Below are 14,961 nucleotides of genomic sequence, written 5' to 3'. Positions count from 1 at the left end.
TAATCCCGTGCAGGAAATGCTTTCTCCGCCTCATCCACTCGGATGATCCTCTTCACCCTCTTAGTAGGTGGCTTGACTGTTGTGGAGGGTTGTTCCTTAGCCGGTGCTCTTTTAGTTCCTCTCTTCGCTGGTATCTTGTTAGTCACCTTCTCTTTACCCTTCTTGGTGGCCATCCTGAAAAAGGAAGAAAGAAAAGGGATATTAAATTTAAATAGCTAAAACCGGGAGGAGGAAGGTCCAAGTGATAATCAAGGCCAAAGGAGAATATAGTGTCTTAAATACATGGTCGCGACAACATGCAAGTGAGACCTAAAGTAATATCATGAAGGCATAGCATAACAACTAGATGCAAGAGGATTAAAAGCATGCAAGTAAAAGCATGAGAAGCATAGCTCAAGCATCAATAGCAAAATGATTATTACATGTAACAAAACAACGAGCACTTTCATGTTGACAATTAATGACTAATATACTCAATACACAATGGATTGCAAGGTTTTGTGAAAAGAGGCATTAAAGTATAAGAATAGAGTAAAAAAAAGATCAAAATGCCATGAGAGCTTTTTTACAAACACTTGGTATGCAATTTTAAAGTTCAAAATAAGATAATTAATCCAAGTATGTATGAGACCTAGAATATAATGTCAATTGTCAAATTACTCCTCAAAATATCCAAGAGCAAATATATAGCAAAAGAATCACCCAAATAAATTTCCAACACCAACATAAGAATGCAAAAATAGGGAGTAGAAGAGAAAAAGAGAGAGAACCTTAAGAAGAAGAAGATAAAAATAGGGAAGTAATTGGAAGTGAGAGTGAGAGAAGAGTAGTAAGAATGGAGGAAGAAGAAATTAAGAAAGAGAAAAGAAGAAGAATCAAGGAGAGAGTAAGAAGAAGAAGAAGAGAAAATTAGGATTTGAAAAGAAAAGAAAAGAAAATAAGGCAGAACAGGGCAGCGCGCTGAATAAGTGACGCGGCGCATTCGACGCGCACGCGTTACCCACGCGTACGCGTGGGTGAGCTAAAGGGTAAGGGACGCGTAAGCATCAGTCACGCGTATGCATGACCAGGATTCGTGCTAAACGCGTGAATCCAGCCTTACTCTCGCACAACTCTCTGTTCAATTATCCATTTACGTCGTTTTGCACATCCACCGTATATGTATGTCATGCGTGCGCGTGGGATGTGAAAGCTATAGGCGACGTGTAAGCGTCAGTCATGCGTACGCGTGACCACTGGTCGTGCTAGACTCACATTACCAGCACCAAGGCAGTACAACTCTCGGCCAAACCACCTATTGACGCCGATTTTTGACCCCACCCGTACGTGTCTCCCACACGTATGCGTGGGTTGGCTCGTGCGTGAGGCACCGTTCCTGTGCAACTCTCTGCCTATTTCTTGATTTTCGCTCATCTACATATGACGCGTACGCGTCATAAACGCTTACGCGTTGATGCACTTTTTTTTGTTTTTTTGTTTTTATCAAAATAGAGGTAAATATGTAGAACTGGGAAATAATACTAGTATGAATGAAATGAAACTAAGAAAAATGGAAGATCATACCATGGTGGGTTGCTTCCCACCTAGCACTTTTCTTTAACGTCCTTAAGTTGGATGGTCTATGAGCTCAGTCCTCTTTTTGTGCTGGATCCTTCAGGAGGAAGATCTCCAGCTCTTTGTTACTCTTTAGCTTCTCACCATGATATAGCTTCAAGCGGTGGCCGTTTACCTTGAAGAAGGTGGGGTTTGACGGATGGCTCAGGTGGAAGACTCCATAAGGCTCAGCCTTCTCCACTCTGTAGGGTCCTTCCCACCTTGATCTCAACTTTCCTGGCATGAGTGATGGGAGTGGAAATTGGCGAGTTAAGAATGATTATAAAATATGCGTTGCAAGTATAGTTCTCAACCAACCAGAAATCTGCTTATCAATTTAGAAGGGTGTCACAGAAATTAAAATTAAAATACTAGGAGTATGAATCCCAGGTCGTCTCCCAATGAGTTGCAGAAAAGTGTGCTATTTTATTAATCAGATATTTTCAAAAAGGTTTGAGTTGAATAGCAGAAAATTAAATTAGAGAATTTATATAAATTTAAGTAAAAGCCTTGACTGGGAGTTGATTAGCTGGAAGCCCTATTCGTGTTGGAGTACTCTCAAGATTAATTGACAATTGAGGGTTATTATGTTTAGTTGTCCCTTACTAAGTAAGGGAAAGTCAAACGAGTTGGAATGCTGTTCTATCCACAAGTTCCAATCCACTCTTGGGAGGATTGGTGTTAGTGACTAGAGAGCAATTCAACAATAAACTCAATTACAATCTCTCGCTTGAGCATCCTAACTCAAGGGTTCCATTCTATCAACTCCCCATCAAGTTAGGGAACTACTCGCTCATTGTAAATGTAAAATTCATAACATAAGAAAGGAAATTAAAGAAAGACATGATAAATAATGATCAAAAGATTAATTGAAAATAAAAGTAGTTCTTGTATTAATAAATGCTAAAATAATCCAATAGTAAAATTAAGTAAATTAAGGAACATGGAAGAGTAAGAGACAAGTAAAGAGAATGAACTAGAATGTCAAAGTCTTGATGAGGCAATAACTCTTCTCAATATCCCAATGCAAAAAACAATGAACATAACAAATCCTAAAAATTATGAATGTGTAGAGAGAAAAACCTAGAGGAGAGGAAAACTAGATCTAAAAACTCAAACTATGTGGAATGAATGTTGTTCTTGGTTTCTGCATGTTCTCTGGCTCTAGTATGCTTTTCTGGGCCAAAAACTGGGTCAAATATGGCCCGAAATCGCCCCCAGCGATTCTGCAGATTATGCAGATCACGCATGTCACGCAGTCGCGTCATCCATGCGGCCGCATCACTTCTCGCTGGTCATCTCCTCAATTTCTTGTGTTCCTTCCATTTTTGCAAGCTTCCTCTCCAATCTCCAACTCATTCATGCCCTATAAAGCCTGAAACACTTAACACACAGATCACGGCATCGAATGAAATAAAGGAGAAATAAAATATATAATTAAAAGTCTCTAGGAAGCAGGTTTTCAATCATGCAATAACTTTAGGAAGGAATTATAAATGCATGCTTATTTAACGAATAAGTGGGTAAAGATCATGATAAAACCACACAATTAAACACAATATAAACCATAAAATAGTGGTTTATCAACCTCCCCACACTTAAACATTAGCATGTCCTCATGCTTAGTTGAAGGAGATAAAATGAATGAGTAAGAACATGTAAAACCTATGAAATGCAATGCAACCTATATATATGAATGCAACTATATGATTCTTGTCCACTTGATCTAAAGTAAATAAGCTCTTCAAAATAATTACAAATCAAATTCTACTAACTCAATTCTTATACAGTAAGAACAGATAAAAATGCAAGAAGATAGCTCATGAAAGCAGCGAACATAGAAATTCAAGCATGGAACCCTCACTGATGATGTATGTACACTCTAGTCTCTCTAGTGTATAGGGTCATCACTCTATCCTTCTCTAATCATGCTCTCTAATTTTTGTTCTTCTCCTAACCAATCAACAACATTTAATATACCAATGCAAACATCATGAGGTCTTTTCAAGGTTGTAATGGGGCCAAGGTAAGGGTGAGGATATATATATGGCTAAGTAAGCTTATAAATTGAATCTTTAATTAACCCAAGCTTTAACATAACCTACATACATATTCTATATAACTTTAGAATTCATACCTAGCTACCCAGAAATCCCTTTCACATCCATACTCATGTATCAACCTTTTATTTTGATTTTATCATACATGCATTGATCTTTGAATGCTTGACTTAGCATTGGGGTAATTTTGTCCCCTTATTTATTTATTGAGTATTTTTGGATTTTTTTTCATAAACATAGAAACATGAAAATAACATAGCTTATCAATGCACATAGAGTTTTAAGTCTTATAGTTTCACATGAGTAGGTATCCAAATTCCCATAATATTATCATGACTCATTCCCTTATTATCCTTTGTTCCCATAATTTTCCATACTTAAATAACATACACAATTCTATCTTAAGCTAACCAAAGATTCAATTTGGGGTATATACTTGTTTTTCTGCTTAAGGCTAGTAATGTGGTAAAATATAGAACAAATGAGATTTAAAGGCTCAAAGTGGCTAACAAAGGTAATTGAAAGGGTACGCTTAATTTGGATAAGTGAGCTAAACAAATAATGGCATCAATCATGTGCAAACATATAAATATAATAAACATTGGACATATAGGATGAAACAAAATGTAGATTACAATCATAGAGAAGTAAACACACAAGAATAAAATAATTATGGTTAAATAATGTAACCATTCATAAAGGCTCAAATCTCACAGGTTGTGTGTTCTTTAGCTCAAAAATCATGTTCCAAATACAACTTCAAGCAAATTTAACATAAAATAATTAATTAAAATTAGTGAAATTTTGTTCCAAAGATAGAGTCTTAGAAGAAACTCATTGCCTTTTCAATCAAGCAGAACATGCATGCAACTAATCTATTACTATGCAATTTATCCTATTCTATAAAAGAAAATTCTAACTAAATATCCTAATTTATTGGTGCTGGGGAAGAGAAATTACCTCCGAAAGTCAGGTACTGACCGACCTCCCCACACTTAAGGCTTTGCACCGTCCTCGGTGCCATCTGTCATGAACAAAGGTGGGCTGGTAGCAGTATCTCCACAGTCGGGACCATCATGGCTCCCCGTGCTAGTAAAAGAAGTGGAGTCCGGGGTATATGAGTCCTTGAATTTTCCATGATAAGCTCCTTGAGGTATGTGAATCGGCGCTTGTTACGACGCTCTCTCATCTTAGCTTTCTGTTCCTGCCGATCCAACTTTTCAAGTATCTGATGGAGCAGTTGGGCTGTTGTAGGTGCTTGTGGTGTTGAAGAAGGAATATATTCAACTGGTTCAGTGGGCTGGCTGGTAGTGGCTGCTGGAAGTCTAAGGTACTTCCCGTTGGGGACATACTGATCATCCCGTGGAAGCATAGCTTTGGTGTCCCTAGCTCTGTAGGAGACTCCGGCTGCTGAGACAAGATCTGAGACCAGGGTGGAAAAAGGTAAGTTGCCCGCGATTTGTACGTGTCCCATGGCATTCCGGATATGTCTTGGTAGATTCAGAGGTTGGTCTGTAAGGATGCACCATAGTAGAACGGCCATGTCCGCAGTGAAGGAGGACTCGTGAGTGCTCGAAAAGACGTAATGGGACATACTCTGTGCCCATACGTGAGCCTCCAAGGTAAGTGCTGAAGCCGAAATTCCCTTAGGGCGGGTACGATGGTATCCGTAGATCCATATGCTGCCAGGTAGTGCGATAACTCTGAGAACGGCGTCCCAGTCAAATTGGTACATCTGGCGCTTGAGTGCGGCTTCTTGAAAGGCATCCAATCCTTCTGGAATAGGGGGAAGACTTAGAACTTTTTGAATGGCTTCTTCTGTAATGGGGACTTGTTTCTAATGGACATAGACAGACTGCAGGGTTAGCAAGTGAAAGTTGGAGTAGAACTCAACTACCCAAGAAAGATTGACCTGTCTTGGCTGTCTCTGTAGGAAACCCCATTGTCTTCGGGCAATTTGCGGCTCAACAAAGGTAGCAATATTGGGCGGGAGGAGAAGAAGGTATTCGTTATTGTAGTTCCTTTCTGCTAGGATGGGGAACATCTGCTCACAGTAGCGATTAGGGAATCGCGCAGTGTCCTTTGCTGGGAATGCTTTTTCTTTATCATCAACCTTTATAATCCTCTTAATTTTCTTTGTTGAGGGCTTAACCGCAGTTGAAGAAGGCTCTACCACTAATGCTCTTTTTGTACCTCGTCTTGCTGGTTGTTTGAGAGTAGCTTTCTCCTTTCCTTTCTTGGTGGCCATCCTGAAAAAGGGAAGAGAAAGTAGATTAAATTTAAAGGGATAGAGCAAGGAAGAGAATGGAAAAGATGGTTATAAATGCACATAAAAAGGTAAATGATATTAACACACGCTCATGAGTACATGTGAAAACTCATTAATGGAAAATAACTAGTGCATATGATGACAAGTGAATGCAAGGTGTTTATTGGCATGCCGGCAATGGGCATGAGTAGCATAGATCAAGCATCACTCGTAACAAACCATCATGTTTGTATTGACAATTAAATTCAATGAATAAAATGGTAAAGGGAATTTGTGAAAAGCAAGCATTGAATATTAGAGTAGAAAAATGTAGAGAAGCTCAAAATGCCATATGGGCTTTTTCATAAATACATAGCATGCATGTAGAAGAAGTTCTTGAAAATAAGAATTTGAACATGCAAGTAATCCCTTAAAAAGCAATATATAATTGTCAAACAAATTTACAACAATCCACAAGCATATAATGATAAATAGTGACTCAAATAAATTGATAACACCAAATGAAAAGGAAAAAGAACGAAAAAGAAAATATGAATAATGAAGGGAAAAAAAAAAGAAAAGAAGATGACATATAAAAATAAGAAGAATAATAGAAAAGTAAGGGGGGAAGGAGAAAGAAAAACCTTGTTAATGGGGATGAGAGAGAGTTAAAAGTGAGAAATAAGGAAGAAGGGAGGAAGGGAGGGAGAAGAAATAATGAGGGAAAAGAGAAAATAGGATTTGGGGAGAAAAAGATATGATAATTGGCAAATTAGGGAAAACTGTGCGGCGCAGACGACGCGGTCGCGTAGGGCACGCGGTCGCGCGACTTGCACTGAAACTGAATGACGCGATCGCGTCACTCACGCGGTCGCGTGACCCGTTTTATGCTATTGGCGCGAGGGCAGCCTCGCACTCGCACAACTCTCTGTTCAAAATCATATTAGTGTCAAATTTTGGGTGATGTGATCGCATGGGACATGCGATTGCGTGAGTGGTCAATTATTGAGATACGACGCGGTCGCGTGAGGCACGCGATCGCGTGAGAGGGACTGTGCATCCAGCACCAGTCCAGCACCACTCTAGCACAACTTTCGGGTGTGCACTACTTTGACGTCGAAATCTTGGTCACGCGGCCGCGTGGGGCACGCGGTCGTGTGGGAGGCCATTATTCCCATATGACACGGTCGCGTCGGCGACGCAGTCACGTGGGACAATTTGTGCCATTGGCACGCCTCCAGCCCTGCTCCTGCGTAACTCTCTGTTCACATTATTATTGTCTCCCATCTCCTTGTGACGCGGACGCGTCAATGAGGCAGTCGCGTCGCGTGATTTTTTTTTTTTTTAAATAAAGGTATGTAAATGCAGATACACGAAATGTACTAATGAAGAGAAGAGTTATTGAATAGGAAAACTAAAAATAAAGAAAAGAACGATCATACCATGGTGGGTTGTCTCCCACCTAGCACTTTGCTTTAACGTCCGTAAGTTGGACGCTCCACTAGCTCAATCTTCAGCTATGTGGGGATCTTCCAAGAGGAAGATCTCAAGGTCCTTGTTTTTCTTCAGCTTCTCGCCATGGTACAACTTTAAACGATGTCCATTAACTTTGATAAGTTCAGAGCTTGAAGGATGGCTTAGGTGATAAACTCCGTACGGTTCGGCCTTCTCTACTCTGTATGGACCTTCCCATCTTGATCTCAACTTGCCTGGCATGAGCCGCAGTCAAGACTTATAAAGGAGGACTAAGTCCCCAGGTTGGAACTCCTTCCTCTTGATGTGCTGATCATGTACAGCTTTCATCTTCTCCTTGTATAGTCTTGAGTTCTCATAAGCTTCTAGGCGAAGGCTTTCCAGTTCCTGCAGTTGCAACTTCCTTTCAGCTCTGGCTCTCTCAATTCCCATGTTGCATTCCTTTACTGCCCAAAAGGCTTTATGCTCTATTTCAACAGGGAGATGACAGGCTTTTCCATAAACTAAGTGGAAAGAACTCATCCCAATGGGTGTTTTGTATGCTGTTCTGTATGCCCAGAGTGCATCTTGTAGCCTGGTGCTCCAGTCTCTTCTATGAGGTTTGACTATCTTCTGCAAGATACGCTTTATCTCTCTATTTGACACCTCGGCTTACCCATTAGTCTGAGGATGGTAGGCTGTTGCAACCTTATGAATTATCCCATGCTTCTTCATTAGTCCTGTTAGTCTCCTGTTACAAAAATGGGAACCTTGATTGCTCACGATCGCTCGTGGTGATCCAAAGCGACAAATAATATGGTTTTTCACAAAGGAAACAACAGTGTTAGCATCATCATTGCGGGTAGGAATTGCTTCCACCCATTTGGAAACGAAATCCACAGCTAACAATATATAGAAATAGAATTTGGAATTGGACCCATGAAGTCAATGCCCCAAACATAAAAAATTTCACAGAAAAGCATAATCTGTTGCGACATCTCATCCTTCCTGGATATATTACCAAATTTTTGGCATGGAAAACAAGATCTACAAAATTCAGCAGCGTCCCTAAAAAGAGTAGGCCACCAGAATCCACAGTCTAAGATTTTTCTAGCAGTTCTTTGAGGGCCAAAATGTCCTCCACTCTCAGATGAGTGACAGGCCTCTAAGATGGACTGGAATTCTGATTGAGGCACACACCGTCTAATTATCTGGTCAGCACCACATCTCTATAAATATGGGTCATCCCATATATAATATTTAGACTCGCTTTTTAGCTTGTCTCTTTGATGCTTAGAAAAGTTTGGAGGAAAAGTGCAGCTAACTAGATAATTAGCTACCGGTGCATACAAAGGGACTATCTCAGATACTGCTTGCAGGTTATCAAATGGGAAATTATCAGATATAGGAGTGAAATCATCTGTAATATGTTCAAGGCGACTCAGGTGGTCTGCCACTAAATTTTGGTTACCACTCCTATCCTTAATTTCTAAATCAAATTCTTGTAATAGCAGTATCCAACGTATAAGCCTTGGTTTGGACTCCTTTTTAGATAATAAATACTTTAGAGCTGCGTGGTCTGAATACACTACTACTTTAGTACCAAGTAAATAGGCTCGGAATTTATCCAGAGCAAAAACAATAGCAAGAAGCTTTTTCTCAGTAGTAGTGTAATTCGACTGAGCGGCATCTAAAGTTTTAGACGCGTAAGCAATAACAAAAGGATCCTTACCTTCACGCTGAGCCAGTGTGCTTCTACTGCATGGTTGGAAGCATCGCACATTATTTCAAATGGTTGGCTCCAGTTTGGTCCTCTTACAATTGGAGCTTGAGTCAGTGCGGTCTTCAGCTTATCAAACGCTTGTTTGCAATTTTCATTGAACTCGAACTCAATATCTTTCTGCAGTAGTCTGGATAAGGGAAGTGCTACCTTACTGAAGTCCTTAATGAACCTCCTGTAAAAACCTGCATGGCCAAGGAAAGAACGGACCTCCCTCACAGAAGAGGGGTAAGGTAAACTAGAAATAACATCCACCTTTTCTGGATCTACAGAAATGCCAGTATTAGACACAATATGTCCTAGTACAATCCCTTGTTTAACCATAAAGTGACATTTTTCAAAATTTAATACCAGATCTGTACTGACACATCTATCTAATACTCTAGATAATCCATCTAAGCAAAGGCTAAAAGAATCGCCATAAACACTAAAATCATCCATAAAAACATCCATACAGTCCTCAATAAGATCAGAGAAAAGACTCATCATGCATCTCTAGAAAGTAGCTGGTGCATTGCACAAGCCAAAGGGCATTCTCTTGTAAGCATAAGTCCCAAGAGGACATGTAAAAGTGGTCTTTTCCTGATCCTCAGGAGCTATATAAATCTGGAAATAACCTGTGTAACCATCTAAAAACCAATAATGCAATTTACCTGACAGGCAATCCAGCATTTGATCAATGAATGGAAGAGGATAGTGATCCTTATGGGTTGCTTGGTTAAGGCGCCTGTAGTCAATGCAGACCCTCCAGGCGTTCTGAACTCTGGTTGTCAGGAGCTCTCCATGCCCATTCTTCACTGCAGTGACTCCAGACTTCTTTGGCACCACTTGTACTGGGCTTACCCATTCACTGTCAGAGATGGGATAGATGATATCTGTCTCTAGTAGTCTGGTCACTTCCTTTTTGACAACCTCTAGGATAGTGGGGTTCAGTCTTCTCTGGGGTTGACGGACAGGTCTTGCTCCTTCTTCTAAAAATATCCTATGCTCATAGATTTGAGGATTGATGTCTACTATGTCTGCTAAACTCCAACCAATTGCCTTCTTGTGCCTCCTCAGTACACCAAGTAGCTGCTCTTCCTGTTAAAAAGTGAGTTCCCTTGCAATGATAACCGGAAACTTCTGCCCGTCTTCAAGGTAAGCATATTTGAGGTGTGGAGGAAGGGGTTTTAATTCTAACTTCTGATCATGTTCAGGCTCTAGATTGTCTGGAGCTGGTAACAGTGGTAAGGCACTGTCATTGTCCTCTGAGAATGTCCCCACACTTGGACCTTGTCCTGTGTGCTTCTCTTCAAATTCCTCCTGGTGAACTTCAGCCACGGTTTCATCTATAATGTCACACTTGAGGATAGAGTGATCCTCCGGAGGATGCTTCATAACTTTATTCAGATTGAAGATCACTACTCGGCCATCTATTTCAAAAGAGTATGTTCTTGAAAAAGCATCTAATTTAAATTTTGAGGTCTTCAAGAATGGCCTTCCGAGTAGGATTGATGATGGCTTGTCTGAGTCATTTTGGGGCATCTCCAGGATATAAAAATCAGTGGGGGATGTGAGTCCCTTAATGCCTACTAGTACATCTTCAGCAACTCCAACAACTGTAATAATGCTTTTTTCTGCTAACACAAAACGAGCTGCCGACCTTTTTAAGGGAAGGAGCCTCAAAACATCATATATAGACAAAGGCATTATACTCACACATGCTCCTAAATCACACATGCATTCAGAAATTATCACACCACCAATAGTACAATTAACTATACAAGGACCTGGGTCACTACACTTTTTAGGTAAACCTCCCATTAAAGCAGATATGGAACTTCCTAAAGGAATAGTTTCTAATTCATTAATTTTGTCTTTAAGTATACATAAATCTTTTAGAAACTTAGCATACTTAGGTACCTGTTGAATAACATCAAATAGAGGAACAGTTACCTCAACCTTTTTGAATATCTCTACCATTTTTGGATCAGGTTCCAGCTGCCTCCTGGGCTTCCTTGCAAGTTGTGGAAATGGGATGGGAGTGGCGTTTTCTGCAGTGTCTGCGCCTTTTAGTGCTTCCTCCTGTGGTTGCACCTCTTCTTCTTCAGCCACGTCCTGTATGTCCTCTTCTTCTTCAACATCTTCTATTTCCACTACCTCTTCAGCTGAGGCGTGTTCTGGTGGGTTTGGCTCCTCTTGATTCCTCTCCTGCAGTGTGGTTCCGGACCTCAGGATGATGGCATTAATACCACCCTTAGGATTGGGTAATGTTTGAGAGGGAATTCCACTGGAGCTCAAAGGTTGGTTATTGGAGTTATTCATTGACCCTATCTGGGAGACAAGAGCCTGCAAAGTAGCGGTTAGACCATTCAGAGTGGCATTAATGTTGTTTTCCATGGTCTGTTGTCTCCGATCAATAGATTGTAGTAAGTCATCATTGGCAGATACAGAAGGATGGGTAAATTGAGAGGTCTGCTGTTGGGTATTCTGTGGTCCTTGGGATTGCCTTAGGTGAGGTGCTCTGTAAGGCTGATTTTGATTCTATTGCCTGTTGTTGTTGTTATTCCACCTCTGATTTCCCTGATTATCTCTGCCTCCTCTGTTGTTGTTGTTGTCCCTCTAATTATGGTTAGAATTGTCTTGCCATCCATGGTTGTAATTGCCACCTTGATTGTACCCTTAGTTGGGGCGGTCATAGAAGTTATGAGTGGCTGCCACGGTGTGGGACTAACTGTTGGTTTTGCTGTGGTGGAGAAGGTTGAGCTTGCTGAACTTGTTGTTAGTTCAATTGCATTTGCTTCAGCAAGTTGGTCATTTCACAAATACTCTGAGTTAGAGCAGTAGTCTCTCTGCTAGAGGATACTTCTGCAACGGCTTTTGAACGGCCTTGTTTCTGCCTGTGATTCCTAGTAGATTCAGCTAAGTCGCTGATTAATTGCCATGCCACATCAGTGGTCTTGTACTTTTTCATAAACCCATTGCTAGCACTTTTCAATGTGGTCTTATCTTGGGGCCTCATTCCCTGTGTGACATAACCGAGTAACACTATCTTGTCAATCATATGGTGGGGGCATGCTTCCAGAAGATTATTGAAGCGCTCCCAGTATTCATAAAGCGTCTCGGATTCATCCTGAACAATCATGGAAATATCTTTCCTCAGTTTATCAGTAACTTCAGCTGGAAAGAACTTTTCCAAGAATTCTCTTCTCAGTGTATCCCAGGTGGATACAATTGCTGCTGGTTGAGTGTAGTACCACTCTCTTGCCTTCCCCTCAAGAGAAAATGGGAAAGCTTTCAGCAAAATTGAAGTTTCATCTGCACCATCACGCTTGACAGTAGAACAGGCTGCCTGAAAATCTCTCAGGTGCTTGATAGGCTCTTGAACAGGTAAGCCATGAAACTTGGGCATCAAATTGAGCAGTGCGGTCCTTATTTCAAAGTCTGTAGCCACCACTGGGTGATGCGCTTGAAATGGTTGCATTGTAAAATCAGGGGCTCCAGCCTCTTGGATAGTAACTCTCCTGGCTGCTTCCATGTTACCTGCACGTAAAATAACTAAATCAGTAGAACGGGGGCTGGTTTCTTTCTCAGGTGACGTTTCAGATCCGCCCTCAGAGAGGATTAACCGACGCCGAGCTTGCCTTATTTGTGAAATAGTTCTTTCAGTCTCAGGATCGAATATTAGCAAGCTTGGATTAGGAAGCGAACGTGTCATCTAACGAAAGAAACAAGCAGCTCATAGTAGCAAAATAAAATAAAATGCAAATAAATAAATTCCAATTAATAACTTTAGCACTCTATTGCAACTCCCCGACAACGGCGCCAAAAATTGATGGGAGCGAAAATTGGCGAGTTAAGAATGATTATAAAATATGCGTTGCAAGTATAGTTCTTAACCAACCAGAAATCCGCTTATCAATTTAGAAGGGTGTCACAGAAATTAAAATTAAAATACTGAGAGTATGAATCCCAGGTCGTCTCCCAACGAGTTGCAGAAAAGTGTGCTATTTTATTAATCAGATGTTTTCAAAAAGGTTTGAGTTGAATGGCAGAAAATTAAATTAGAGAATTTATATAAATTTAAATAAAAGCCTTAACTGGGAGTTGATTAGCTGGAAGCCCTATTCGTGTTGGAGTACTCTCAAGATTAATTGACAATTGAGGGTTATTATGTTTAGTTGTCCCTTACTAAGTAAGGGAAAGTCAAACGAGTTGGAATGCTGTTCTATCCACAAGTTCCAATCCACTCTTGGGAGGATTGGTGTTAGTGACTAGAGAGCAATCCAACAATAAACTCAATTACAATCTCTCTCTTGAGCATCCTAACTCAAGGGTTCCTTTCAATCAACTCCCCATCAAGTTAGGGAACTACTCGCTCATTGTAAATGTAAAATTCATAACATAAGAAAAGGAATTAAAGAAAGACATGATAAATAATGATCAAAAGATTAATTGAAAATAAAAGTAGTTCTTGTATTAATAAATGCTAAAATAATCCAATAGTAAAATTAAGTAAATTAAGGAACATGGAAGAGTAAGAGACAAGTAAAGAGAATGAACTAGAATGTCGAAGTCTTGATGAGGCAATAACTCTTCTCAATATCCCAATGCAAAAAACAATGAACATAACAAATCCTAAAAACTATGAATGTGTAGAGAGAAAAACCTAGAGGAGAGGAAAACTAGATCTGAAAACTCAAACTATGTGGAATAAATGTTGTTCTTGGTTTCTGCATGTTCTCTGGCTCTAGTCTGCTTTTCTAGGCCGAAAACTGGGTCAAAATAGGGCCCGAAATCGCCCCTAGTGATTCTGCAGATTATGCAGATCGCGCATGTCACGCAGTTGCGTCATCCATGCGGCCGCGTCATTCGGCTTTCTGCTTTTCCACGCGGTCGCGTCATCCATGCGGCCGCGTCACTTCTCGCTGGTCATCTCCTCAATTTCTTGTGTTCCTTCCATTTTTGCAAGCTTTCTCTCTAATCTCCAACTCATTCATGCCCTATAAAGCCTGAAACACTTAACACACAGATCACGGCATTGAATGGAATAAAGGAGAAATAAAATATATAATTAAAAGTCTCTAGGAAGTAGATTTTCAATCATGCAATAACTTTAGGAAGGAATTATAAATGCATGCTTATTTAACGAATAAGTGGGTAAAGATCATAATAAAACCACACAATTAAACACAATATAAACCATAAAATAGTAGTTTATCAATGAGTCTCAGCCTTGAGTTGTAGAGGAGGACCAAATCCCCAGCTCTAAACTCTCTCCTCTTAATATTCCTGTCATGCACCGCCTTCACCTTTTCCTTGTAGAGCCGTGAGTTCTCATACGCCTCTAATCGAAGGCATTCTAATTCCTGCAGCTGCAGCTTCCTTTCAGTGCCGACTCCCCCCAATCCTAAGTTACATTCCTTCACCGCCCAGTATGCCTTGTGTTCCACCTCCACCGGAAGGTGACAAGCCTTCCCATAGATGAGGCGGAATGGACTCATTCCGATGGGTGTCTTGTATGCGGTCCGATAAGCCCAAAGCGCATCTGCTAGTCGAGCACTCCAGTCCTTCCTGTGAGGCTTCATAATCTTCTTTAATATATGCTTGATCTCCCTATTTGACACCTCGGCTTGCCCATTGGTCTGGGGATGGTAAGCTGTCGCTACCTTGTGAATGATGCATTGTTTCTTCAACAAACTTGTCATTCTCCTGTTACAAAAGTGAGTGCCTTGATCACTCACGATTGCTCGTGGTGATCCAAAGCGATAGATAATATTATTTCGAACAACAGAGACAACAATGTTAGCTTCATCAGTACGGGTAGGAATTGCTTCCACCCATTTAGA

At 40.5% G+C, this 14,961-nt stretch overlaps 1 protein-coding gene across 1 annotated transcript; it reads right to left on the bottom strand.

Moving 5' to 3' along the window:
• Window positions 1–207: 207 nt before the first annotated feature.
• On the bottom strand, window positions 208–14,700 carry LOC112785863 (uncharacterized). Its single transcript, XM_025829285.1, has 2 exons — window positions 14,368–14,700; window positions 208–309 (listed from the first exon to the last, which is right to left on the bottom strand). Exons 1-2 carry the CDS (start codon window positions 14,698–14,700, stop codon window positions 208–210), a joined length of 435 nt encoding a protein of 144 aa, XP_025685070.1.
• Between the last annotated feature and the right edge of the window lie 261 nt (window positions 14,701–14,961).

This window comes from Arachis hypogaea, chromosome 20 (assembly GCF_003086295.3).
Source record: "Arachis hypogaea cultivar Tifrunner chromosome 20, arahy.Tifrunner.gnm2.J5K5, whole genome shotgun sequence".
Classification (NCBI taxonomy): Eukaryota; Viridiplantae; Streptophyta; class Magnoliopsida; order Fabales; family Fabaceae; genus Arachis; species Arachis hypogaea.
The sequence above is the reverse complement of the archived record's forward strand: the minus strand, read 5'-3'. Positions and strand labels throughout refer to the sequence as shown.

Bases quoted from the DNA above. Each gene is read 5' to 3' on its own strand.
- LOC112785863 (XM_025829285.1), bottom strand. From the start codon at position 14,700: ATGAAGCCTCACAGGAAGGACTGGAGTGCTCGACTAGCAGATGCGCTT. The intron at 310-14,367 runs GTCCTCCTCTAC...ATATTACTTTAG, and splicing joins AGTTTAGAGCTGGGGATTTG to GTCTCACTTGCATGTTGTCG.